At 34.7% G+C, this 27,396-nt stretch overlaps 1 protein-coding gene across 1 annotated transcript in view; it reads left to right on the forward strand.

Moving 5' to 3' along the window:
* Positions 1–17,123, forward strand: part of LOC123665120 (probable sodium/potassium/calcium exchanger CG1090) — a 43,773-nt gene extending 26,650 nt beyond the window's left edge. Inside the window, exons 7-16 of the mRNA XM_045599466.1 lie at positions 711–888; positions 1,474–1,620; positions 3,187–3,278; positions 7,059–7,187; positions 8,663–8,811; positions 9,748–9,832; positions 10,516–10,680; positions 13,172–13,274; positions 14,797–14,927; positions 16,758–17,123. Coding sequence (XP_045455422.1) covers positions 711–888; positions 1,474–1,620; positions 3,187–3,278; positions 7,059–7,187; positions 8,663–8,811; positions 9,748–9,832; positions 10,516–10,680; positions 13,172–13,274; positions 14,797–14,927; positions 16,758–16,957 — 1,379 coding nt within the window. The 3' untranslated portion in view covers positions 16,958–17,123. The remainder of the gene's footprint in view (positions 1–710; positions 889–1,473; positions 1,621–3,186; positions 3,279–7,058; positions 7,188–8,662; positions 8,812–9,747; positions 9,833–10,515; positions 10,681–13,171; positions 13,275–14,796; positions 14,928–16,757) is intronic.
* The last annotated feature ends 10,273 nt before the right edge of the window (positions 17,124–27,396 follow it).

Raw genomic sequence — 27,396 nt, forward strand, 5'->3', positions numbered from 1 at the left:
TCATGTATGTGCAATGTCAATTCTAACAATAACTACTTTATGTACACTTCTATACTTATATATTCTATCACCCTTAGATCTGTTATAAAGTTACTATGGTCTCGACATACTTATTATCACAGAGCTTATAATAATAAGTGTATAGTTTACATACTTAGCATGTTAACATACTTAATGATACTTAACATATTATTGATTGGAGTTTAGTGTAATACTAAACGTACCTATTATATTCTTTTTTAATTGTAAATATTTCCAAAGGAGCGTTTTATTATTTCGTTGTAAGACATAACATTTTAGGAATTGTGTGTGAGTGTGTGTGTCATGGGTGTACCTAGAGTTTTGTAAAGGTGGGACAACAACAAATAAATGTAAAACTCGATAAGTAGTCGAAAAAATTATATTATATTCAAATCAGAGCGAGGCAAACGCCCCAACTTGCACCACCGTGGGTACGCCAATGGTGTGTGTATGTGTGTGTGTATGTGTATTAGAGTTTAATCTACCTCGTATATTAAACAATATATGTATATAAAACACGCAACACCTTGTCGTATTTATGTGTGTGTGTCAGGTGTGTCGGGCGTGATCGGGTCGGCGGTGTTCAACAATGTGTGTGTGTGTGTGTGTGTGTGTGTGTGTGGATTAGAGTTGTTATTATAAAACACGCAACACCTTGTCGTATTTATGTGTGTGTGTGTATGTGTCAGGTGTGTCCGGCGTGATCGGGTCGGCGGTGTTCAACATAATGTTCGTGATCTCGGTGTGCGCGCTGTGCGCCGGCACGGTGTCGCACCTCAACTGGTGGCCGCTCTGCCGCGACTGCTTCTTCTACGCGATCTCCATCCTCGTCATGCTCTGCACCATCGCCAACGGCTATGTTTCTTGGTGAGGATGACTTTTGATGTTCCATATTTTCTTACTTTATCTTAGTACCTTGACTGGTTTTTAGAAATCAAAATAAAAGCTTATTCAAATAGGCTTTAAATGCACCTTCGAATCGTCACCTTCCAAATAAAAATTTGGATAATCGTTAAAAGTGAAGTTACCACCGATTCGGAATATAGATTCTGCAGAGAAAAATCGGCAAAAACTCTGCAGTTTCTATTTTTTAGAATAAAAACAGTGTTCTAATATAAACAAGCGTACGGCTCACCTGATAGTAAGCGATTATCGTAGCTTATAGACATCTGCAACACCAGAAGCATCGCAAGCGCGTTGCCGACCCCTCCCTCAATTCCCCCCAGGAGCTCTGGTCATCTTACTCACCAACAGGAACACAACACTGCTTGAAAATAGTATTGTTTAGCTGTGGTCTTCTGTAAGGTCGAGGTACTTCCCCAGTCGGACTGCTCCATATTTTGAGCACAAAATTTCTTTCTGGCCCTACCTCAGTTAAATACTTACATGTACATATTCTGAAAATCTGTAAGAAATTATAAAGTGTTACTAGTAAGTATTCGTAATTTCCAGGCCTGAAGCCTTATTCATGTTGATAATGTACGGCGTCTACTGCTTGGCACTGAGGTTTAACAACGCTTTGGAGAGATGGGCCTTAACAATTCCACTGCCCTTCAAGTTACCTTCGAGAGAGGAACAAGCGGCGCTGGTCACTTACAAGTAAGGCTTTGGTCCTGTTAGCTTAACTGTCAGTTCGCAAAATCTATACCTAACTAACTATGTTAGTAGTCGTCTAGAGTGTAACATGACAATTGAAAGAAGAGCTAAACGAATCGTTTTTTGAATACAGGAAACGGGCTCAGATAATGTAGCTTTAAATTAGACTAACATTTAAATAGATCATCATTCCAGCCCACTGTAGTCCACTGCTGGACATAGGCCTCCACAAGCTCGCGCCAAAAATGCGCGAACCCATGTGTGTTGCCCATAGTCACCACGCTGGGCAGGCGGGTTGGTGACCGCAGGGCTGGCTTTTTCGCACCTAAGACGCTGCTGCCCGTCTTCGGCCTGTTGTTTTAAAGCCAGCGGTTAGATGGTTATCCCGCCATCGGTCGACTTCTTAAGTTCCAAGGTGGTAGTGGAACTTTGTTATCCCTTAGTCGCCTCTTACGACACCCACGGGAAGAAAGGGGGTGGCTATATTCTTTTTTTTCGTGCCGTAGCCACACAGCACTTATTTAAATAGCACTATAAAAATATTTAAATAGATCACTAGCTGCGAATTTTTGTTTATTAGAACTATTCGACATAATGCAAGATATATTGAAAAAACGTATTTTTTTCTCATTTTTTCGCTAAAATTTTCATTTTGAATAATCCTCCTGATATGAGTAGTCATTGTGACCAATATAATAAATATTAAGTATTATTTAATCATTGGAAACTGCTTGACAGATAATTTGTGGAGTTAACTCCTTAAAAATCGATTTTCTTATAAGGCCTTAATGGAAAAATATGAGGAGTAACGAATTGAACGAATGACCTCGTTACGTTTTTGTGCACAACCTATTCGGTGCGCCTTACACTTTTCAGGCGTGAATATGACGTGAGGCATGACTAGATGTCATGTGGTCCCATTTAAAATTCGAGATCTAACAAGTATTTTTCAAGTTATATCTAATAATTTATATTTGCTTCACTATTTTTTCGTCGATCTATGTTTGTATTATACCGCATAATATTTTGTAACGTCAACCCTATTGGGTTCCGATAGATGGCGTTATTTCATTAGTTTATTAACCATTTGATATGATATTAAACTTTTTCTTAGACTAATAAGCCTTTTTGTGCCTATTTAGACAGTCGATCTGAAGGAGTAAACTCCAGTCGTGCGTCGGAGCTGACATACACACTTTTTTTTCCACTACCACCTTGGAACTTATAAAGCCGAACAATGGCAGGATAATCATCCAACTGCTGGCTTTGATATACACAGTCCGAAGACGTGCAGCAGCGTTTTCGGTGCGAGAAAACCAGCCCTGCGGTCACCAACCCGCTTGCCCAGCGTGGTGACTATGGGCAACACACATGAGTTCACGCCATTTTTGGCGCGAACTTGTGGAGGCCTATGTCCAGTAGTGTACTGCAATAGGCTGAAATGATGATGATGATGATGATGAATGATATATAAAATTTGTTGTATACTGTTTGTTTCCATGCAAAATTAATGAATAAATATATAAATATTTTAAAAAGGCGATCGTAAATGTGTTGTGACGCCAGGAGTGTGGGCGGGCAGGCGGCGGGCGCCCCGGCGGCGGAGGGGCAGTACGCGCAGATGGAGGGACAGAACAAAGACGTGCCTCAGGAACCCACCGGTATATGTATATCTTAATATATATAAATCTCATGTCACAATGTTTGTCCTCAATGGACTCCTAAACTACTTAACCGATTTTAGTCAAATTTGCACACCGTGTGCAGTTTGATCCAACTTAAAAGATAGGCTATATTTTATTTTGATATATTATGTTATTATTATATTTCAGAAAAAAATAAGGTGATACGAAGTTCGCCAGGTCAGCTAGTATATATATATATATATATATATATATATATATATATATATATATATATACTAGCTATTTTTTAAAGTGCAATAAAGAATATATATATATATATATATATATATATATATACATCCTGCTAATAATTAGGCGTCCCACATGGGCCGAAATGCATCTAAACTGGCGTCCACCTCCTTTAGACGTCCGCATATCGGACGCCACTTTTTTAATCGATGTCCTTTTGGCTCTAGCTACCTGTACAACAAAAATCGCCGGAAGGCAAAAAATCGTTGAGACATTTGCATTTGTATAACTAAAACTTCCGCGAAATTCCGCACCAACGGTGCAGCGCTAGTCTAGCGCGTATATCGACAGAGCGTATACTCTGCTAAAACTCTTCCGATACAACCGATTATTTGACGTCCTATTGCGACGTTGCCAAACTGACTGTATTTGAAGGTTTTGAAATATTCAATTAAGTCAAAACAAATCATTTAAAAATAGTTTGCCGAAGTTGCTACGCACGTGTCGCTGCTTATTTGACGCTCGGTTGCAATATACTGCTTAAGTAGTAAAATAAAATAAAAGTACACTTAAAAGGAAAAAGTGAGGCTTTAACGAATTTACGAATTGAATTTACATATTAAACGGAAAAGTGACACTATTTTGTCATAAAAATAAAAATATTTCTTTAAGTTAATATACATTATCTATACTTTTTTGCATGCACATGGAAGCCAGGCTGGGTAGCAGTCTTTGAATTTGAAAAAACAAAGGTTCTGTTACATTTAATACATTTTTGCAATGATTTTTTATTTGGTTACTGAGCGCCCCTACTGAAAATTTGTGTTTTTTGTTTAGTGACGGTTTGGTCATGGACGTCGAATATGTAGTGGTTCGAATAGTAGGTATACAGGTTTACGACGTCCGTATATAAGGTAAGGGCTACGCAATACGTAACACATATACGGACGTTAGTTTGACGCATACTGTTATTAAGGATACGAAGTTTTTTTTGCAGCTGTTCTGGCTTTTGACCCAATCCAGGCTACACGCAATGCCGTCAAAAAACTTTGAGACACTTTTAGACAATGAAAGTTTTAGAATTGCTCTCGGTCTCCGGTTGGGAGCTCCACTGTGCTTTGAACACAGATCTCCGTGCGGAAAAGAGTTCGACTCTTTCGGACTACACGGCCTTTCCTGTAACAAGAGTTCAGGTAGGTTTTCCCGCCACGGTTCCCTAAACGATACCATAAAAAGCTCTTGCCACCATCGACGTTCCTGCTCTTATCGAGCCTACTGGAATTAGTCGCAATGATGGCAAGAGACCTGATGGATTGACGTTGGTTCCCTGGGTAAGGGGACGGGCGTTTTTGTGGGACGCAACCTGCGTTGACACACTTGCTCCTTCTCATGTCAGGGAAACAGCCTTAAAAGCGGGAGCCACAGCGGAAAAAACTGAAACGAATAAACGGCACAAGTATTCGTCATTAATTTCAAATTACATCTTTGTGCCATTTGCAGTCGAAACACTTGGACCTTGGAGTAGCAGTGCTAAATTTTTTTTAAATGAGACTCCTCGCCTTATTGCCTCCACTGGTGACAAGAGGGCTGGTGCATTTTTTTGCCCAGAGACTCGGCATAGCGATTCAACGAGAAAATGCTGTCAGCATTCTTGACACGATTCCACGCGGACATGATTTATACCAAAACTATCTGTAAATATTTAGTTCTTAAGTTGTGAATTTTAAATATGTATAATGTTTAATAAACTATTGTTATCCACTTAAGAAAAGAGAACTTAGAAACCTACTTAAAAGATATACTTTATATTTTATAAGTAAATATTGTTTGACGACGTTTAAATTTGCCAGACGACGACTTAGGTAAATCATTCTAGTGAAATAGAGTTAAGTAGTTAGACTATTTAGTCTGTATAAAAAAAATTTTAGCCATGAGACATTTTTATATTGAAAATGATAATAATATGTTGTTTGTAAAAGCAGGTGGCACAACTATTTGTGGCTATAAAACTTAATTAACCTATAAGATTCGTCAGCGAAGAAGAAAAAATAATATCCTCGTATTCTTGAATACCCAGTTACCCATGTTCTAAAATTACTTGAAATCCGTTTAGCTGTTTTGGCGTGATGAAGACACAACGACACATACAAACATATAAAAAAAATGTTCGATTCAGTAACCTGTATTCATAGACCGTATCACTTTTTTTAAATATCTTCAATGTACAGAAAGTATCCGTGGCAGGATAAGGGAACATTATTTATTATTATTCTTTGAGTCAAAGAATACTTATAACAAATGGACACAACGATAAATAATTATTTATTATATTATTATTCTGATGATGTGCTACGTCGTCAATAATTAAAATGTTAAAAGCCTAAATAAAATATATGTTGCAGCTTATTAAGAGAGCTATTATAAGATGAAAAATTGGAGGTGTTCCTATGACCGTTACATGTTAAAATTTCAACGAGCGTAATAGAATTATTTCTTAAGTTAACGATAGATGATCACACCTACTAGAAAACTGGCAACGTCGCATTTCAGCTTACTTCTCACTCATTTCATCATTACTTATATAGGACGCTAAATAATCGGTGCATTAAGTGAGGCTATATGGATATATGGAGGAAGCAATAACATAAGTATCATGAAAGGGGTTCATAAATGGTTGGGCACAACTGTAAGGAGAATATTCTCAAAAAAGAAATTTAAAGAAATTGATATAACCCACGGAATTTAAAATGAAAAAAATAAGCAACATTCGCAGGAAAAACATATAAAATGTAAGCATAACTGAGGGACGTCGTAATAACGCAGTTCGTGCTTGACGCCAAAAATGTATCTGGATGTATATATATATATATATATATATATATATATATATATATATATATATATATATATATATATATATATATATATATATATATATATATTCTTTATTGCACTTTAAAAAAAATCATAATTACAAGTCATTTTTACAAAGAATGTTGGCAAGGGCGAACTTATCTCTGTAAGAGATCTCTACCAATCTACCCATGGTGGTGAGAGATGATGTTACCGACGGACTTATGAGCGCATTTGTGATAAAATAAAAAAAAAACCGAACAAAAAGTTAAAAAATAATAAAAAAGCCATATACTTACTTTGCAATATATACATTCAAAATTAGTGATATAAAATACATATATACTATACATGTATTTTATATTTGTATATGTCTCTTTGTGCATTTTTAATAGCTAATCTGGTTATATAGTTCGCTTTATTTAAATGTCAATAATATAACCTTTTTCGTCTTGTTTTTACTTTCATCTAAATAGCTAATAGGGAATTTGCTATTGTTATTACAATATTTTACAGTAGTTTGAAGGAGAGTTATCGAAAGAAAGAAGAAATTCGATGACATCCAAAAGGTTTATAGACCAAAAAATAGAATGGTCTTAAAATAAGCTCGTTGTGACTTAATCTATATTCAATTATTTTAGTTAAATACGTTGTTTTATTTACTCGTACATCTGCTTGTTTTCTTCTCATATTGTAAATTTGATATTTTATCAGCGTACAACCCGGACGGCGCGTACGACAACGCGGCGTACAACGCAGATCCCGCAGCCATGTGGGACCCCAACCAGACATGGGACCCCGACCGCGCTTGGAATGAATCTTCTATGGTACTTATATTGCATCGTAGATAAACCTGTTGTACAAGTCCTCATAAGGAGGAGTCGGAATTTATATTTATATATTTTTCTTAGAAATTTTCCAAAACTTTTACTTTTCTCTACAATTCTTTTCTTTACTTTGAGATGAATTAGAAGACAAAGATATGTCTTGAAAACTCATCAATGCTGGTATGACAGTCTAACTGTCAAACAGCCGTGAACCCGGACAAAAGCATAGTTTTAGAAAACAAGCCTTTCTGTTTAATTTTAAAAAGAGAGTGGGTTTCAGCTCCTACATGCGATTAGAGCTTACTCTTTAAGAACAATTACCATTGTATTTGAAAAAATTAAATATTTTATTAAATGAATTAAACTATAATTAATTAAAATAACAAAACTTTAAAATCAAAACACATATTGACACTTGGTAGTGATACAGTAAAACTATAAATTCCTGTCTTGCTACAGCTAAAGGAAGTGTAAATCATTATTCTCAGACTCTCAGCTGCTTCGTTCTACTCCCCCACTACAAGAGCTCTGGTCGCCTTACTCACCACAGAAAAACAACACTGCTTGACAGCAGTAGGTGATAGGTGATGAACGGGTCACTTTCCGCAACTCCGTGCGCCTATTTTGCGTGACTGGCTGTGGACACTATTCGTGCCAGCCCAGTTCCTTAAGGAAGACTAGCATACCCTTCACGTTGCCGACGACTTCCTGGAAAGCGACCTCGGTGTCCCGAGGTGTAAGTGCCTTGTAGTTCGCCACACTAGCGCATTCCAGCAGGATGTGTGAGGCCGTTTCTTCTGCCTCCATGTACACTCTGCATAGGAGGCTGTCTGTAACACCTAAATTGTGTAAGTGTTTGTTAAGCAAGGCATGTCCAGTAAGAGCCCCGAACAGTAGTCGGAGCTGAGCTCTTCCATAACCGCGAAGTTTGCAGAAAAATTCTTGGTTTAATCCTCGGAAGAGCTTCCCTGGTCTGCTTGCAGGTAACTAGGTTTGTCCAATATTCTTGGTGCATTACCTTGGCATGAGTTCGGGTCCGTAGACCCTCAAGTCCAGTCCCTCCCTCGCCAGTCGATCAGCCGCGTCGTTGCCTCGCGATCGACTGTGACCCTTTATCCATTGACGGGTAATGGTGTTTGTTTCACTTACCTTCGTCAGAGCTCGATGGCACTCGTATACGCGCCCTGATATCATAGTGTCGCTCTGCAGGGCTTGCAGGACCGATCTGCTATCAGACAGTATACGGATCGGAAAACCGTCTACCTCTCTTGATTTGATCGCTGTTGTTGCCATTATGATTCCCATGCATTCCGCCTGGAATACAGTATTATGGACTCCCAATGGCGATTGATTGTATTATTTAGCTGTGATGTCGACATACTTCCCCAGTCAGGCTGCTCCATATGGCTCCATATGAAGCATATTTGCTGCTGTGCCCTACCTCGGTTACTTGTCTTGTTTTTGTTTATTGTAAGGGTGTACAATAAGCAGTACTGTTACTGTACCAGCAGCAGCCCGCCCCCGCCCCCGCGCCGGTGTCGCAGTCGTGGGGCGACTCCATGCAGCGGTCGTCGACCTCCGTGACGTCACCCGACCCGCCGGCCGCCGCGCCGCAGCCACAGCCGCAGCCGCAGCCGCAGGTACCGGCTGCTTACTAAACAAATACAACCCAAATTGCTTTGACCATGTCGACGATGATGATTTACGTTTTTGGGAGGATAAGTTATGTCTAAGAGTAAGTTACAATTAAGCTAAATTTCTTAAACAATGGACAAAGATCCTTAAATCGATATTTTGTACAAATAGCATTTACATAAAGTTTTGAAAGATGAAGTGTACATAATTGATCTCGTTACTATTTAAAATACTCATGTAGGTATCTACACTAATATTACAAATTTGAAGAAAAGTCTGTTTGTATTTTTGTTTAAAACCCTAATCTCGGAAACTACTAGTTCGAATTGAAACGTTCTTTTAGCGAAGATAGCCCATTTACCGGGAAAGGCTATAAGCTACTTTTTCGCAAATTGACTCATGGAAAACCGCGGGGCCCAGCCAGTTACTATACATAGTTAGTTTTAAAAAAATAAAAAAGTAATATGGCACCGATCTTTTAAAAAGCCTACACTTAGACGATCTAAGTCGAAATGTGAAAACTTTTTTCCTGATAGACCAACCAAGAAAAAGAAATAAAATTTTTCGGCTGACCTTTTTTAGGTCAGTCATTATATAATTCCACATAATCGAGGGAAATATCCGGAATATATTTCCGCTGAGCTTTTTTATTTATGCTAAGCCATTCCATAATTCAATAAAATCATCGTCAAAGGACCCCATGCCTACCGTACCCACAACGTTGGATCCGCCCTATTGACAAGTTGTACTGAGGTCAATTTGGACTCTTGGGGATGGGGGACCTGGACGCCTTTGGGAATCAAGGCCTATAGCGGAGTTGAATTCACACGTTAATAAATTACAAACAACTATACTCGATTTACTTTTCTACTCTCTGTTACTTGACATTTAATTCTATACAGAATATGCACTAAACTTTTTATTAATATTACATTTGACAGGTACCCGCACAACCAGCTTACTATAAAGCCAAGGAATACAATCCTGAAACGGCCGTCGATCCCCTCGTGAAGCCCATTGGAGCGAGTAAGTTTGGTTCTGTTTTTGTTTGTGTATTTAATAATAGTTTTTTTTTTTTTTTTATAGATCTTTATTGTCACCTAAAGTGTAATGATTGAAGCCTATAGAATTATTAAATTCAAAAGGCGATTTCAGACCGTTATCATGAGGAAAAGACAAATCGCTTTTTAGGTCACTTTCCACACCCATTAAAAATAAATTCCTGTTTTAAGCAATTACACACGCGTATTTAGAGTCTACGATTATTATAGCTCTTAAAACATGTTTTATACATGAAACTTCAGAGGTACATCTACCAAATTCCATTTCACAAATACTCTTTAATTCTATCTCATATCAATTCTCCTATGGATTATTGCAGTTTTTACTCTTTTAAAATAAAACTGCTTTCATCTTTTTATTCCCTGTTAAGAGTAACAATCGCTATCAGGTTTTTTTTGCAGGAACCGTGTCCGACAGCTTAACGTGCTCTCTGAGATACGATGGGGAGATTTACGAGAACAGACACCCGGACTGAAAATAATTATTTGTATAAATTCATATATTCACTTCGAGTGGGAACGAATCCACGACCTCCGGTGTGTAGGCGCCAACACAGCACACGCACTACTACGCCAGAGCAGTCTTCAAAAGATACTTATTTATTATTGTAGAAATAAATGAAAATATTCTTTCTTTATTTCTTGCAGACCACCTTCAACTCGCCTGCTGGTACGTAGCGTACCCGATCCACTGGTCCTGCCGCCACACGATGCCGGACTGCCGCGGCCGCTGGTACCCCATCACCTTCATCATCTCTATGCTCTGGATCTCCTTCTACTCCTACTTCATGGTCTGGATGATTACTATTATTGGTGAGCTACTTTTTTTTTTTTTTTTTTTTTATTTATTCAGAAAACCAACAGCTTCTTATATACTATTCATATCATAAAGCATATTACAAAAAATCAAGCCAATAACAGGTTTCCCTAAAGTTAACAAATTGTGGAGATATCGTTGACAAAAAAGAAAACAACAGTCACAATCAGTACATTCTGATACACAAAAAATGCTTATAAGAGATGCAGTTAACTTACACTTAACAATATACATATATAAATACATAGTAAAAGAGGCATATATAAAGAGATACATATACAGATACATAATATATACTTATAGTTTATACATTGTTACGGTGACTCAGATAGTATTTTTATTATATTGGTTTTAAATATCCTTTTAGACTTTGTGAAGATGTCGACGTTTTTAAATAATGTGTTATACGTATGAGGGAGTCTCAGTAACAGCGAGTTTTTTAAATAATTCGAAAAATGTTGAGGAACTTCTAACATAGATGTATTACGGGTACGATATTTAGGAACTCGGAAACCTATTTTAGATACTAGGTGTGGGCAATCAAGCTTACTATTTATTATGTCATAGAGCAGACCCATATCCAAAAGAATACGTCTCTGCTCCAACGAAAGCATTTCATGTTCCGCGCAACCATCTTCATAACTCTCACAAAATTTACGACACCGAAAGTTTAAATGTTTTATGAATTTTTTTTGTATATGTTCTAGGCGGTTAAGATAAATGCGGTATTGAGGTGACCATACAGGGCTAGCATACTCTAAAATGCTCCGTACATAAGCAAAATAAACACACTTAATAGCTGATATATTTGTAAACGGTTTACACACGCGAAGAACAAATCCCAGGTTTTTATATGCTTTCATTACTATATTTTCTATATGATCTGATAGTATCATTTTTTGATCAAAGTAGACCCCCAAATCTCTCAAACTTTGTTTCCTGTTAATTTGTTCGCCATTAAAATGATAGCTATATAGAATAGGCTTTTGTTTCCGCGTAAATGAGATGCATTCACACTTGCCAGCATTGACTGTTATATTATTATCTGTATAAAAGTTATATAAATTATTAAGGTCGCATTGCAACGATAAACAATCCTGTATGGTATTAATAACATAAAAAATCTTTTTGTCATCAGCGTACATAAGATAGTTACAATGCTTCAAACTTGAACCAATATCAAACAAATATGCATTGTAGAATAGTGGTCCTAAATGTGAGCCCTGCGGAACACCTGTTGGAATTTTGACGTAATTTGAGCGATATCCAGCCATGACTACCGCCTGAGAACGATTAGTCAAATATGACTTTACCCACCGAAGTAAGTCCCCGTGGATACCCAGAATTTGTAATTTATGTAACAGGATCACGTGATCCACACGATCAAAAGCCTTCTCAAAATCAGTGTAGATCACGTCAACCTGTCCCCCCCTGTCCATTTTTTCTAAAACAAAGCTTGAAAAACATGCTAAATTAGTAGTAGTGGAACGTCCTACCATAAAACCATGCTGCTCTAAGGGAATCGATTGAGACAGCGTACCATAGATAGAATTATACACGATTTTTTCGAGTAATTTTGCTGCAGTATTCAGAATCGAAATTCCTCTGTAGTTTTTAATATCCATACGCGATCCCTTTTTATGTACAGGTACTATATGAGCGCATTTCCATACGTTTGGGACAATACCCTCACGAAGAGAACGATTAAAAAGTATAGTTAACGGGAGAGCTAGTGATTTAGCACATCGTGACCAAAATACCGCAGGCAAGCCATCACTGCCAGCTCCCTTATTTATGTTTAAGGATTTTAGCATTTTTTTAGTAGTAATTAATGATGTTTGAGCACGAGAGACAATGTTATTAATACATAAGGGGTTCTCAGATGGGAGTAGATAGCTTTTAGAAGGCTTACCAAATACATTCTGAAAAAACCTACTAAATGCGTTACATATGTCCTGACCAGCCGTATATTCTACACCTTCCAAATTAAAATTCTTAGGATAAGCTGAACCACCCCTCGTAGCTTTTACAAAAGTCCAAAACGTATTAGGATTATTTTTAATGTTAATTTCGCAATTCGATGTAAAGTTCTTAAAACTTTTCTTATAACTTTCTATTTCTTCTGGCTTATTATGTACCTAATATGAGTACAGATGTGCGATAAAATTAAATAGGAGATTAGGCTCGAAAGCACATTAATTTAATTTGAGGAATTATTGTTACCTTAAATAGTATATTTATCGAAAACAAGCTTTTACTAGTCCACATTTCTTGTTTACGTTTTTATGCTGAAAACGAAAATTTATATTAACCGTTATTTTGAAAGATAATACTGATATACTGACTGATATTTACTGTTGGTTAAAAATTGCACTCCATGCAAAAAATAATGATTATTGCTATTTTTAAAAATAATCGTCTATATCTTGCGCATTACTTGTTTGAAATGATTTTTGATAAAATGCGACGTGGTGTCAATGGTCGCAGGCTACACGCTGGGAATCCCCGACACGGTGATGGGTCTGACGTTCGTGGCGGCCGGTGTGTCCGTGCCCGACGCTCTGTCCTCGCTTGCCGTCATCAAGGAGGGGTAATTTTTTATTATTTACTTATTTATTTTCGATGACCACTAATTACACAACAAATTTAACTTAAACTAAAATTCGGCTTCATTTCACAATTTTTTAATGTGAAGACCACATGCATATGAATGACATTCGTATTCCAATATACTTTGTACGTGCCTGTGTATGTATGTACGCTTCAGCCTGTAATATCCCACTAATGGGCATAGGCCTCTTTCCCCATGTAGGAGAAGGATCAGAGCTTAATCCACCACGCTGCTCCAATGCGGGTTGGCGGATATATTCCCTACTATGAGTAACGATCGCTATCAGGTGTACATGATAACAACCGGGACCGACGACTTAACGTGCTCTCCGAGGCATGGTGGGGAGACCCACAAGGACTGCACAAACACTCAGACCACGGCAAACACCTGTATGGCCAATACAAATGTTTGTCATGTGCGGGGATCGAAACCGCAACCGCCGGCGCAACAGGTACAATCTATGGCTGTAACCGTTGCGCCAACGCGCCGTCATATGTATGTACGCTTATTTAATAATTTTTATTGTTGATTATTTGTGTGTGAACACGTTTTCGTGTCCATTTTCTATTGATTGCCCGGAAGAGACTCCTTTAGCTAGTAAACCACCTTTGGTACATATTTTTGTTTTTTCTCTAGCACTGTTTCTATGGAACATATTTTTATAAACGCCGAAGCATATTACATACACAGGTGTGTATGAGAACAACATGTGAAAACTTACATATCTCGAGAGTAATACTTAAGCGTGTACAAAAGATGACAATTAATCCATAGTGGAGCAGCGTAGTTAGGGATTGCGAGACCCCGCTTTGCGGGATTGCAATCTCTCAGGATCCCGCTCCATTTATTGACCTGCAATTGATCTATCCTGCATTTCGATCCTACGGAATTGAAATCCCTAAGCGTTGTCAAATAAATTCAAATCTACCACATTAAATAAAAGACCTTTACAGGAAAGTTGAATACTTGAAAACTGTTTAATAGTTTGAATTGATGTAAATTTCATATATGGGCACATCGTCCATGTTTACGCGAATTTCACTCACATTTTATCGGGGTTTTTTAAATTTTTTAGATGCCCGTCGTTTCGGATACTTTACAGCAACCATGGTCACGGAAGGATACATGGTCCGCGATAAAATCCTAAAAAATTGTTTCATTATACTAATTATGTTTCTTAAAGTGGTAGATAACTAGTTTAAGCTTCTATACGTGAAATAAATTCTTCGTCCTTCTTAAGATAGATTCTTTTCCTTGTACCTACATATATAACAACATTGAAATATATTAAAATTTTCACCAACAACGAATCATATTTCAACAACAGGTTAGTGACATAATTTTTGATTTTGCTAATTACGTAAGTACACACCGTTACAATTACTGAAAATTACTAAAACGATGAAAATGTCAATAACCGTCTAGCTCTCATCTACCATTGTCAAATTAGCATATCAACGCTCGAGATCATAGTATAATAAAAAGTAAACTCGTGTTCCAGCTACGGAGACATGGCAGTGTCTAATGCGGTGGGCTCTAACGTCTTCGATATCCTGGTTTGCCTCGGCCTGCCGTGGTTCATCCAGACTGCCATCATCCACCCCGGCAGCCACGTCAACGTTATCAGCAAAGGTAATTACAACAAACTTCTGATTATAGAATACTATGGGTCTGTTTCTGATAAAGCTATGAGACACATAGTAGTAGAATAAAAAAAATTTTTTTTTCGCTATCAAACTTCGTTTACCTATCCGATATTGTTATTCGAATCTTATAAATTCAAAAATAATTGCGTATTAATTGATGTGGAACATAAACAAAATAACGTGTTTTATAGTTCGCGTCATGTAAAAAGAACGCTGAAGGAAAATGGAGGGGGTGCGTTTGCGCATGCGTATACTCGCGCACAAAAGTATTATTGTTTTATTTTTTAATTAGGCTTTCACTCGCGGCTTCCTACAATGGTTATTGGTAGATACATTAAAAATAATAAAAATACCAGTGCGAATACTTCGGACTAAATAAGTATAATAATTATCACTTTACAAAATTACATTTTTTTTTCAAACAAAAGCATTAACAAATTTTTTAGTTATTGAAATGTCGTAATCAAAAATATTAATTATCTGTACTCTCGATATTCGTATCTTAATAGTTTTTATGTATTTAAAATGATAAATTGATATTTTTTTTTTAGTTATATAAATAGTAAATGGAGCTTTACAAGTGTCCGTATGCTAATGTGTTGTGAAAGTAAGTGATAAATGCGGAAAAAACGTAAATTACGATTGACAGTGGTTTGTTTACCAAATAAGATTGTTTCAAAAAATGGACAGTACGAAAAAGTTTTTTCAAGAGTTGGCAGCACTGTAAATCGCCTTTTACGCATTTTGACAACCAGCGTTCTTTTTACATGACGCGAATTATATATTATAAATATTTTTTCTCACTTCTCTATGTAAAACTATTTCGTAATTTAAAACTTTTGTGCGCGATAATAATTTGAGTCGACGTCGAACTGTCAACCGCTGTCAACCAATAGCACACCGGCAAGCATGCGACACGTGATAAACACTCCCGTCCCCCTACCCCTTACCACCAAATAGACCGATAAATCGCTTCTGCGCAGCTTCAAGGCCAGCGTTCTTTATACATGACTCGAACTTTACCTGTTGATAATTTTACCTATTTGATAAAGTTGCAAATTTTCTAAAACTGAGTGTTTTTACAGTTATTCTTTTGAGTATTTTTTTTTTATGTCACTAGGTCGGCAAACAAACGTACGGCTCACCTGATGGTAAGCGATTACCGTAGCTTATAGACACCTGCAACACCAGAAGCATCGCAAGCGCGTTGCCGACCCAATCCCCAATCCCCCCACGAGCTCTGGTCACCTTACTCACCAACAGGAACACAATAAAATAATTAATAATAATTTATTTATGTATATTCTCAATTCGATTATATTATTTACTTATGCGTGTTCTCATAATTTTTTAGTGGATATACTGATTTTGCAGATTATTTTTTTATTCGAAAACTGGCGCTTCTAAAGGTCTGACTAGTTTTTGAATTATCGGAATCCAGATCTCAATAAAGGTTGTGGTCACAGCCACCCGAAAATCGGCAAAGTGGTTGTTGGAGTACGAACTCATCCTCAATCATGACTTATAAACGACTTTTGAATTTGATTATTACCATTATACCGCGCATCTTAGGTATGGAAATAATCATTGCTGGAAGTCAGACCTAGCGGTCACCTAGTGCCCTATGAATTAAGGAAAAGGAATGAAATTTTTGCGGCTGAACGTTTTTTTAGGACACCGTTCCATAATTCCATTAAATAATTAAGGTCAGGAGAAAATAATGGCTTAATATTTCGGCAAAAATTTTTGGGCATGCTCATCGACCTCACAGTTTTTTATTATTTGAAAATAAACAGAATTTTATCAATCATTGCAGGCTTGATCTACTCGACGCTGTCCCTATTCTCGACGGTGGTATTCCTGGTGGTGGCGACGCACGCGAACGGCTGGAAGCTGGACCGCAAGTTCGGCGCCGTGCTGATGGTGTGGTACCTGCTCTTCATAACCCTCGCCAGCCTCTACGAGCTCAACGTGTTCGGGAACATCCACCCGCCGGACTGCGAGTCTACTTATTAAACACGCGTAATATTCCGCTATTTATGTTTCTTATATTTATGCCTTACGGGTCTAATATACTTCTAAATCTGGTTTCTATATCAAATCTATCCCTATTGCGGAGAATGAGGCCTACGTCCAACAGTGGGATTTAACAGGCTGAATTGTGATCTATATCCAATCACGTTCAGTTTTAGTTTTGACTAGCTGTGCCCGCGACTTCGTCCGCGTGGAATTTTAAAAAATAGTTATTGTTTAGTTCACAGTTATTATAAAAAAAAAACTAAAATAAAAGTAGCGTAATTTACTCCTTATTACATCTGCTATCTGCCAGTGAAAGTCTCGTCAAAATCAGTCCAGCCGTTTCAGACATTTGCCGGAGCAAACAGACAGACAGACAGACAGACAAAGATTGTAAAAAATGTTATTTTATATACATCCATATGCATTTAGTTAACAGCGTTTAATTTAATATTACAAACAGACACTGCAATTTTTTTTATTTGTATAGATTCAACGGTCTGTGAGAAAACCAAAACATTCTAGAATATAGGAAGCAGGGTTTTAATGAAGTTTCGATGTGATAATCGTACGCGATCACAATTCTCGATACGGCCCGTTATATATAAATACATGTAGCATTTACAGTGTTTACGTATTCTTTGTATCTATGAAGAAACTTTGCTTCGTAATGACATTGTAACTCCTAAATTTTGTTTCTTTTCAATGTGAATAGTTCTCCTTTCATGGAGTTTAATTTTTTCTAATGAGCAATTTGAATTTTAACCGTTATCTCCCAGGGCTACCAATTGTAAACATTTGTTTATATTTTAATATTGCCATATGTAAAAATTTGTGTATTCTGGTCATTTATAAACTTGTGAGAGAGTTTTTTTTTTTTTTTTTTGTTATATTTTAATAATAAAAGAAGCAAAGTTTCTTGCCTTTTCAGACGAGTTAGAAGTCTTATTCATCCGTTAAACCTATTTACAACTGTTGATAAATCATTAGATTAGATTTTGAACTCTCTCGTTACTTCGTGAATGTACGTTGAATTTTACACTTCAATTGTTTTACTATAGCTCACTCAAAGGTACCAGATTAGCTTAAAGGGGCCTACTCAAAGCACTGCCTGCAGGGCCTGCTTGCAGTTACTGCCGCAGAGGATGTCGCTCCACAAAGCACTGCAAATCATTTACGCGGCATACGTTGTCGTGTTCACTTGTGTTCTCTTTGTCCTTGCCTAAATTCGTCAGTTTTTATAAATGGCTCCTACATTATTCAGACACCAAAAAATAGCATTGGGTTTGACTGTATTGAGTACTTGTAGCGTTCAAAAGAAAAAAAGCACTGGTGTAAAAAAGTTTTATATTTTTCATTTAAAAGCGACATAGCCTGCGACCGCATATCTTTGTTATGATAATGATCGTGGTTAGTTTTCCAAAGACATGGCAAATCCCTATACAATTAGATTACGTCCCTCCACACGTCTTTTTCTCGCTGGCTCATTTTTCTTGAAGAAAACAGAGCCAAACAAATAATATAATAAAACCAAACCACCTAACCACCAACTTACTGATTAATTGCTAAATGATAACCACTGACAAGACAAACCCCAGGTCAAATAGAGTAGACAAACGTCGCAATGTACCGACGTAAACAAAATGGTGGTCTAAATCGGCCCGACCGAGCTACACATGTCCCTGATTGCAGTTTACGGAGTGGGGAGATCTTGTGTCGGGCTGGCAGAACGACACTGCGGCCCTGCGACAGGGTGAACAATTAAAATATCGGCCCTGCATGCATACATACAATACGATCGGCAGTGGCACTGCAAGCAGGGCCCTGCAGGCAGTGCTTTGAGTAGGCCCCTTTATAATATAAGAGAAAATGTGAAGCTGTATACCTGACTATGCTTATAGTTATTTTATTAAATATTAGTAGAATTATTTTTAATTAGATTATTATATAGATTTATTATCTTGCCATTGATTTACGATTAAATGAAACATCGATTTTAGATTATCTTTATGAATAAGTGTAGGCGTTTATGTTTCTTAAGGTCTGTTTCACCAGTTGTCGATAACATTATCTGACGGATGACAGTATCCGACAGTAAAGTGTTTGATTTATTATTCTTCTTTGTCATCGAGTTCCACTACATTTATGAGACATTTCTATTCGCATTTACTAATCTTAAAGTTGCAGTTTATCAATTGAGGAGAAACAGGTCCTACTGGCCTATTCTGCCTTCCGCTGTCAAAGTCTATTTGTATCGTCATCCGTCAAATAGCGCCATCTACAACTGGTGAAATAGGCCTTTAGTGTGGGTAATAAAGTTTAGTTAAGAATAGAGCTGCCATATAGCGGCCACGGTTGAACGTTATGGTTTGGTCTCATTTTTTTTTCTAATACCAAGAAAAACATCTAAGCTTATTAGGCGTTCAAATATATTGTAAGCTAAACATGTATTTGATATTAATTATCGAATAAAGTAAAATATCATAAAATCTGTAAAAAATGTCGTAAAAAGTGTAAATTAAAAATTTACAAGTTCTGTCTTTAAAAAAAATTCCTTTACCTTAATAAATTTATTTATAGCAAGTATGTTAAGTACATATGAATATTTTTGTAAATAATCTATTTCTCCGTTATATTGTGCCGATTATTATCATTTTATTACAGTTAACAACTTAAATATTTATTTTTGAAATCACAGATTATTATTTTGTAAATAATTGTATTTCACGCACAAAAATCATTTTTTCCTATTCTTTCTTTAATAAAAAAAAAGTAATAAAACATAACATAATTCTTCTGATAATATTATGCATAATCATATTTATTTTTCAATTAAATAAAAATATAATAAACTTTGAATTTTATCTTTGTAAAAGGAAGAGAAATGTATTATTTTGTATCTGCAAAAGTTTCAGACATTTTCTCGTTAAGGTACATTGTAGCCTAGATCTTGTCTATGTTTTTTGTTGGATACTACGGTGGTCAAGAAACTGCGTACAACTTATTGAATCTCATATAGCGCATTTACTCTTACTGCTAAATAATTAATATTACACGATAACTCAGCCTAATTTTCGACAAAAATTTTAAGTATTAAGACACGCACCTATGAGTTATAATTTTAGAAAATTATTTCTTGTATAAATTATAATAACGCCAGGCGTTATATGTAGTTATATTTGTTACATCATATCTTCATGAGTATTTAGTAAAATTTATGTTTGCTTAAATGTATAAATAAGATTTATCAATGTTCATATAGCTTTAGTATCATTAAATATTATATATATAAACTCTAATTGTTATATTTATTACGTGTGTTAGTCATTTTTTAAAATATGTTTTTGAATCCTTGTAATGATAAAACGTAGTTGTGTTCAATATAAATCTAGACGATTAAGGCTGACTGTTCACTTCAAACAACTTCAAACAATGCATAACATTGAAATGAATTTTATTTATTTGACATCTGTCAAATTTATCAAGTTTCTGTAAACGGTTAATATATAGAAAGCTATAGAGTAAGTAAAACAGATAAAACAAAACGACATCGATTTGGACGAATTAAAATACATAAATAGTTTTAACATTTTTACATTATAAACAGCACCCTCCTAGGATAAAGGTCTATCTAATAAAAACAATATAACGCGTGACACGTTTGGTTTAGTTTCTGATATGTTAATAAAGACTGGAACGACTTTCCCAATAACATCAAAATTATATTCTACCTCAATGGACTTCCTTTATTCCTTAACCTATAATGCGTAGTTTTGATCTCATAAAAATCTCATAATTAGTAAACCTTTAGTATCTTTAATTTCGAGTACTATAAAAATATCTGCTCTACCTCTTATAGTTGAGTTATCACTAAGTTCAATCATTGAGTTCACAGGAATGACATAACTAATTTCGAATCTATCTACAACACGATCTACAATCTTTAAAAATTAATAATTGTCGTGTGTAAAATCTCACAATTTTGAAGACGTTTTTATTACTGTTTGTGTATCTTGTTACATTTAACGCGTCGTTACTTTAGTACATATTTATACACTTATTTAAGTTTAACAATATAACATCAATTCGTTTTATAAAAACAACATTAAAATATTTAATTCATAAATTTTAACACACCTGCGTATAATATTTGAAAAATATATGCATATTTACGACCTGTTTCAATTGTTGTGAATAACGCTATTTGACGGATGACGATATCCAATAGATTGAACTTTTGATGAACTATTCTTTTTCACAATTGAATTTCACTGTATATAAAATATTTCTATTAGCAAATAAAAAACTAAAACTTATAGTTTATTGATTGAGGTGAAACAGGTCTTAATACCCTAGTCTACCAGCTACCTCCTGCTGTTAAAGTCTAATCGTAACTTGCAGTTTAAACTTTGTCCACAAAAGGTGAAACAGGTCCTAAGTGACCTAGAATTTTTATTTGGTTAAAAAAGTCGTTGCTTAGATTATTATTAATAATTTAAAAGTATTATATGTAGTGACAATAATAGGTAGCTTTACGTTAAAATTTTACGCTTTTAGATGAAATAATTATTAAGTTAAATAACTATACCTATTTCGATGTACTTATAGCTACATACATATAACGGCTTAAAACCTTATGTATAAGTTTGAGAATATGTTTGAAATATTTAAAACAAGCTTTTTTTATTAAAGTACTTAGGGAGCATCCATAAACAACATGGTCATATTTTAACCATTCTTAAACCCCTCCCACCCCTCATGTAGCCTAACGTAGCTTTTGACCCCCCAACCTGAAAGAACGTGGGTTTTTTCGCGAGATTTTCTGATTTTTACTTTAATGTAAAAAAAATAAAGAAATAATAATTTTTGCTTAATATATTTATATATTTTTTGTATTTAATAACAGTCTGACTCAAATGGTGGCTCTTGTAAATACAATTGTGGCGATCTTGATATAAAGCATAAGTCAATGGATCTTTTTCCTTCTTCTTGGATGAAAATGTTCATCTGAAGAAAACTACGTAGCCTTGTTCTTAAAGTTACGTAGCTCAGCGTAGCATTCGTCACACTTATCTCCCCCGACCAGGCTACGTGGTTTACGGACGCTCCCTTGTGACATAGTAATAATGGCTTAAAATTTTGTGCTATGAAAACAAAAGATTAAACTTCGTTTTGTCTATTTTACAATGTCATCTTCGTCGGTTAGAATGGTTAATAATAAATATACATCTTAATCCCTGTGATCATATGTATGTACCCTGTAGATATTAAAAATATTTTTTATAAAATTGTGTTATTGCCGGAACTGCACACGTCGACGAAGAGTTTAAAAAAATGAAACTATACGTAGGTATGTGCATCAATTATAAATGTCAATTTGAAGTTGAATACTTATGAGATAGAAGAAGAGAAATGAGATAAAGATGTTGTTTAAATGTTTAGAAAAAAATGCTTGAGTGCTTGAATGTTGCCAGCGCCGTTTTAAAGATTGAAACTTGCAATATGAACATCACGGAACTTTAATTATTTTATGGATTCGTTTAGATGCCGGTCGTATTTTCAGAAAAATACTAAATCTTACGAGATTATTACATTAATGTATTCTTTAAACATTCTTTTTTTATGTCAAATTGATATTGTTAGTCAAATCTGGAGTGCGTATAATTACAAAGGTAATTCGAGTCTTGAATAAACATTATAAAATCGAATATAGAAGTACTTTGATGACACAAATGCCAACATCAAAATATTTCAACAAAGCATGGTCGACCAAATTGCGTAATAAAACAATATAATATAAACTTATAAGCTGTGAATATTAGCGAATCCGCCTATTGTCGCTTATAAGCTTCAATGGGCTTCAAGTAACGCAGTAAGTAATTAAAATATAAGGAAATGCTTATAGTGATACCTTATTTAATTCCCATCATTACCTATACCTATGTCTCAAAATAAAATTCGAGAATCATTAATAAATTTCTGCTGCAAATTGTGAGAGAATAATTGATAAAATGAACATTATAACCCAAACATACAGCTTTTAACATTACTGGCATTCAAAATAAATTTATTGCTATTTCGTTATAAATATAATCATTTTAATTTAAAGATTTATGCAAAATTAGCTTACCAAGTGAACGACAAAAACAGGTACACCCATAATATGTAAAATAAAATAATAATGATAAAGTAAGGTTTATAAATGGTTTCACGCACGTACTTCCTTTAGCTTCTATCATAATGAAACTATAATATATATCAAATTGTTTTAAATTAGTAGTGTTTCTTAACTTAATATATTCAATAATGAATGTTCATATTTTACATAAAATATCCTTTTTACATTGCTGATGATTTGCTATTAACTTTTTGCCTTTCACTGTTTGCCTTGGACATAATTATATCCTATACTATAATCCATTTCATTAGATTTGAACAATAAATGAAAGTAATTTACGTTACTTATGTGTCAACTTAACGATGTTATTTTTGTTACCTTGATAAAAAATGTGTTATTTATTGTAATAATATAATTTTAAGAATACCCCGTTTTATGATTTTATGTAACTTACCTTTTATTAAGTCTACAATGAAATGGAGAATGTTTTCTGACTCAAGTCGTTCTGTGAGCTATCCAATCCAGTCTGTTGATGTTTTAATATGTTAAAATTAGTGTTAGTTTTTCAAATGTGTAGGTATGTAAAGCTGTTTCGAGCTCGTGGAAAGTATGTGAAATTATTGTTAATTGCTGTAAGTTATATGACAAGATGTTAAATAAAGTAAAAAATGTGTTCGAGAGTTTTAATTTCACCTTTTAACGATAATATTAAAATAAAAATGAATCGCCCAAAATTTACAAATGAATAAAAATATGTATACTTATTTACAGAAAAAAAATGAGTGCTCAAACAAAAAAAAAAGAATGAGTTTAATTTTCACAGGCTAATCAACAGTTTCACGCATTAATATCTAAGTAGGTATAACTTAAAAACTATTCGTCAAATCTCGCTAGCACAATCCTAATTTAATTTTTTTCATTTTACATCGACAACTTAAAAAATAATGAAAACATCATAAAGTCAATTAAATACGTTTTATTAGGGATCTGTTTTTATGTTAATTAATAATAATGTCCTTGTATCGGCGCTCTTTTAGTTTGACAAGCATGTTTGATATAAGCTTTTTTTCGACACTCGCCTTAATACTTAACATAATTATAAGAGTATGGTGTATTTTTAGGACTATCATTAGATAAATCGTCAAAAGAGATCACAGTGAGCTGATAATGCTTTTTTGCGTAGCGCACCAACCACCTAGGTATCTCAATATAGGTTACTACTATAGGTAACATAATGTCAATATTTAGAAGGTGGTCTTGTGTAGGAAGCTTGAAAAGCAGCTACAGTCGACTCTCGTTAATTCAAACCTGCGATAATTGGAACCTCTCTATATATACAATCGTTGATTAAAATGTTTGTTTTGTAATGTTACACTATAATTAGGCAGTTGTTCAACCGACAACGATGGACGTGTGATAAGTAGGGCTAGAATGTGGAAACAAGCTAGCAAGCTCGATTATAAGCGAGTTTTAGGGTTTCATAGTGGTGAGCGAGTAGTACTTTTATCATATGTTTTGTCGATTAAAGACAAACTACGAGCAGTGAAACGATTCCTCGCCAGCCAGCAGTGTGAATGTCCAACGATAAACTAGTTGAAACATCTCTTTTATTTACATGGAGTGTATAACTATTGGAATTTCCATGAGCAAGAAAATAGTAAGTAATTTCCTCACCGTCTGCGGGCCAACTGCCTATTTTAACGACGCATTAAACGATTCTTCTATCGCACATTAAGTCGATAATTTGTAGACAATTGACGTGCCCCACGGTTTTATTTTAGTCTAGTCTATGCATATGTTTATAATTCCCACGACTGTATCTATTTTATTATTTTTTGGTTTTTAGTACATTTATCTTCAACATTGCAATGTATGTTTAACATAAAACCGTTTAACTTAAAAAAATTTTTTACCTATTTTTATTTTCTAGTTTTTAGGTTTTATTTCGCATTCTGTTTAATTCATTTAGTGCTTCATTATTGCAAGGCCCATCTTAAATATTGAGGTTGTATAGTGCAATGTATTCTTCTTGTCAAGCCCTTTTATTTGATACCCATATTGGTGGGATTGATAAAAAATTGTTATCAGACATTTGGTAGCGGCGGCCAGCTTAGATTTCAATTTTGCATAGTAAATTGTATTCTACTTGTTGAGACCTTTCATTTGATACCCATGTTGATGGGATTGATAAAACCTAAGTTATCCGCCATTTTGTAGCGGCCGCCATCTTGTATTTCAATTTTTTATAGTATATTGTATTCTGCTTGTTGAGCCCTTTCATTTGATACCCATATTGATGGGATTGATAAAACCTACGTTATCCGCCATTTTGTAGCGGCCGCCATCTTGGATTTCAATTTTTTATAGTATATTGTATTCTGCTTGTTGAGCACCTACCCCACCCCAGCCTGCAAAATAATGATATTTGTAATCAAAAAAATACTAATTGATAGATTTTGAATTGCTCAATTCAACTACGTTGTCCTTTTAAATTGCTCACCTCAAATTATTTAATTAAAAATCAATTTTTTTTTTAAATCAAATATTTTCAAACTCCTATATCTTTTGATGTATACAATATTTTAAATTGCTCAAAGTGTTAAAAAAATGCTCAAGATGCATTTATAATTGCTCAAGTATAGTTTGGAACAGATCCACTTCCCTTAATTTTTAAATAAATATAAATAGTTTGAACAAATAAAATATTGATATTTGTAAAAAAAAAAATACTAATCGATACATTTTCAATAGCTCAATTCACCTACGTTGTCCTTTTAAATTGCTCACCTCAAATTATTTAATTATAAATCAAAAAAGTCGTTGAAAAATATTCTTTTATCAATATTTTCGAACTCCTATATCTTTTGATGTATACAATATTTTAAATTGCTCAACGTGTTAAAGAACTGCTCAAGTTGCATTTATAATTGCTCAAGTACAGATTCGAACAGCTCCACTTTCCTTAATTTTTAAATAAATATATAAAGTTGGACCAAATTACCGTTTATATCGATAAAGTGAGCGCTGCAGATGCGCGTAGACAATGATGGGAAGCCAAAAAAATTGTGGATATTCGTAATAAAAAGATGCTAATCGTTCGATTTTCAATAGCTCAATTCAACTACGTTGGCCTTTTAAATTGCTCACTTCAAATTATTTAATTAAAAATCAAAAAAGTCGTTGAAAAATATTCTTTTATCAATATTTTCAAACTCCTTTAACTTTTGATGTATACAATATTTTAAATTGCTCAAAGTGTTAAAAAACTGCTCATGTTGCATTTATAATTGCTCAAGTATAGTTTGGAACAGACCCACTTCCCTTAATTTTTAAATAAATATAAATAGTTTGAACAAATAAAATAATGATATTTGTAAAAAAAAAATACTAATCGATAGATTTTCAATAGTTCAATGCAACTACGTTGTTCTTTTAAACTGCTCACCTTAAACTGTTCAATTAAAAATCAATAAAGTCGTTGAAAAAAATTCATTTATCAATATTTTCAAACTCCTATATCTTTTGATGTATACAATATTTTAAATTGCTCAACGTGTTAAAGAACTACTCAAGTTGCATTTATAATTGCTCAAGTACAGTTTTGAACAGCTCCACTTTCCTTAATTTCGATTTCCTTTCCTTTCCTCCATTTTCGTTTCCAACAACCTACCCGTCGATGAAGATCCGGGCGTAGGGAAATTACCGTATTCCCGGAAATTATTCGAATTTTTCTCACCTTTTAAACCTTCCCTAGACCTCCACGAACATTTCAAGACCAAGATAATATAAATCCGTTCAGCCGTTCTCGAGTTTTAGCGAGACTAAAGAACAGCAATTGATTCTTATATATATAGATAATAGATAATAAGATTAAGGAAAGTGCAGCTGTTCCAAACTGAACTTGAGCAATTATAAATGTAACTTGAGCAGTTCTTTAACACGTTGAGCAATTTAAAATATTGTATACATCAAAAGATATAGGAGTTTGAAAATATTGATAAAAGAATATTTTTCAACGACTTTTTTGATTTATAATTAAATAATTTGAGGTGAGCAATTTAAAAGGACAACGTAGTTGAATTGAGCAATTCAAAATCTATCAGTTAGTATTTTTTTGATTACAAATATCATTATTTTGCAGGCTGGGGTGGGGTAGGTTTGTTGAGCCCTTTCATTTGATACCCATATTGATGAGATTAATAAAACATAAATTATCCGCCATTTTGTAGCGGCGGCCATCTTGAATTTATAATGATAATGAATAAACATAATTGTATTGTCACCAAAATCCAAAGTGTATACAAAATTTCAGATTAATCGG

The sequence above is a fragment of the Melitaea cinxia genome, chromosome 23 (assembly GCF_905220565.1).
Source record: "Melitaea cinxia chromosome 23, ilMelCinx1.1, whole genome shotgun sequence".
In the NCBI taxonomy this organism is placed as follows: domain Eukaryota; kingdom Metazoa; phylum Arthropoda; class Insecta; order Lepidoptera; family Nymphalidae; genus Melitaea; species Melitaea cinxia.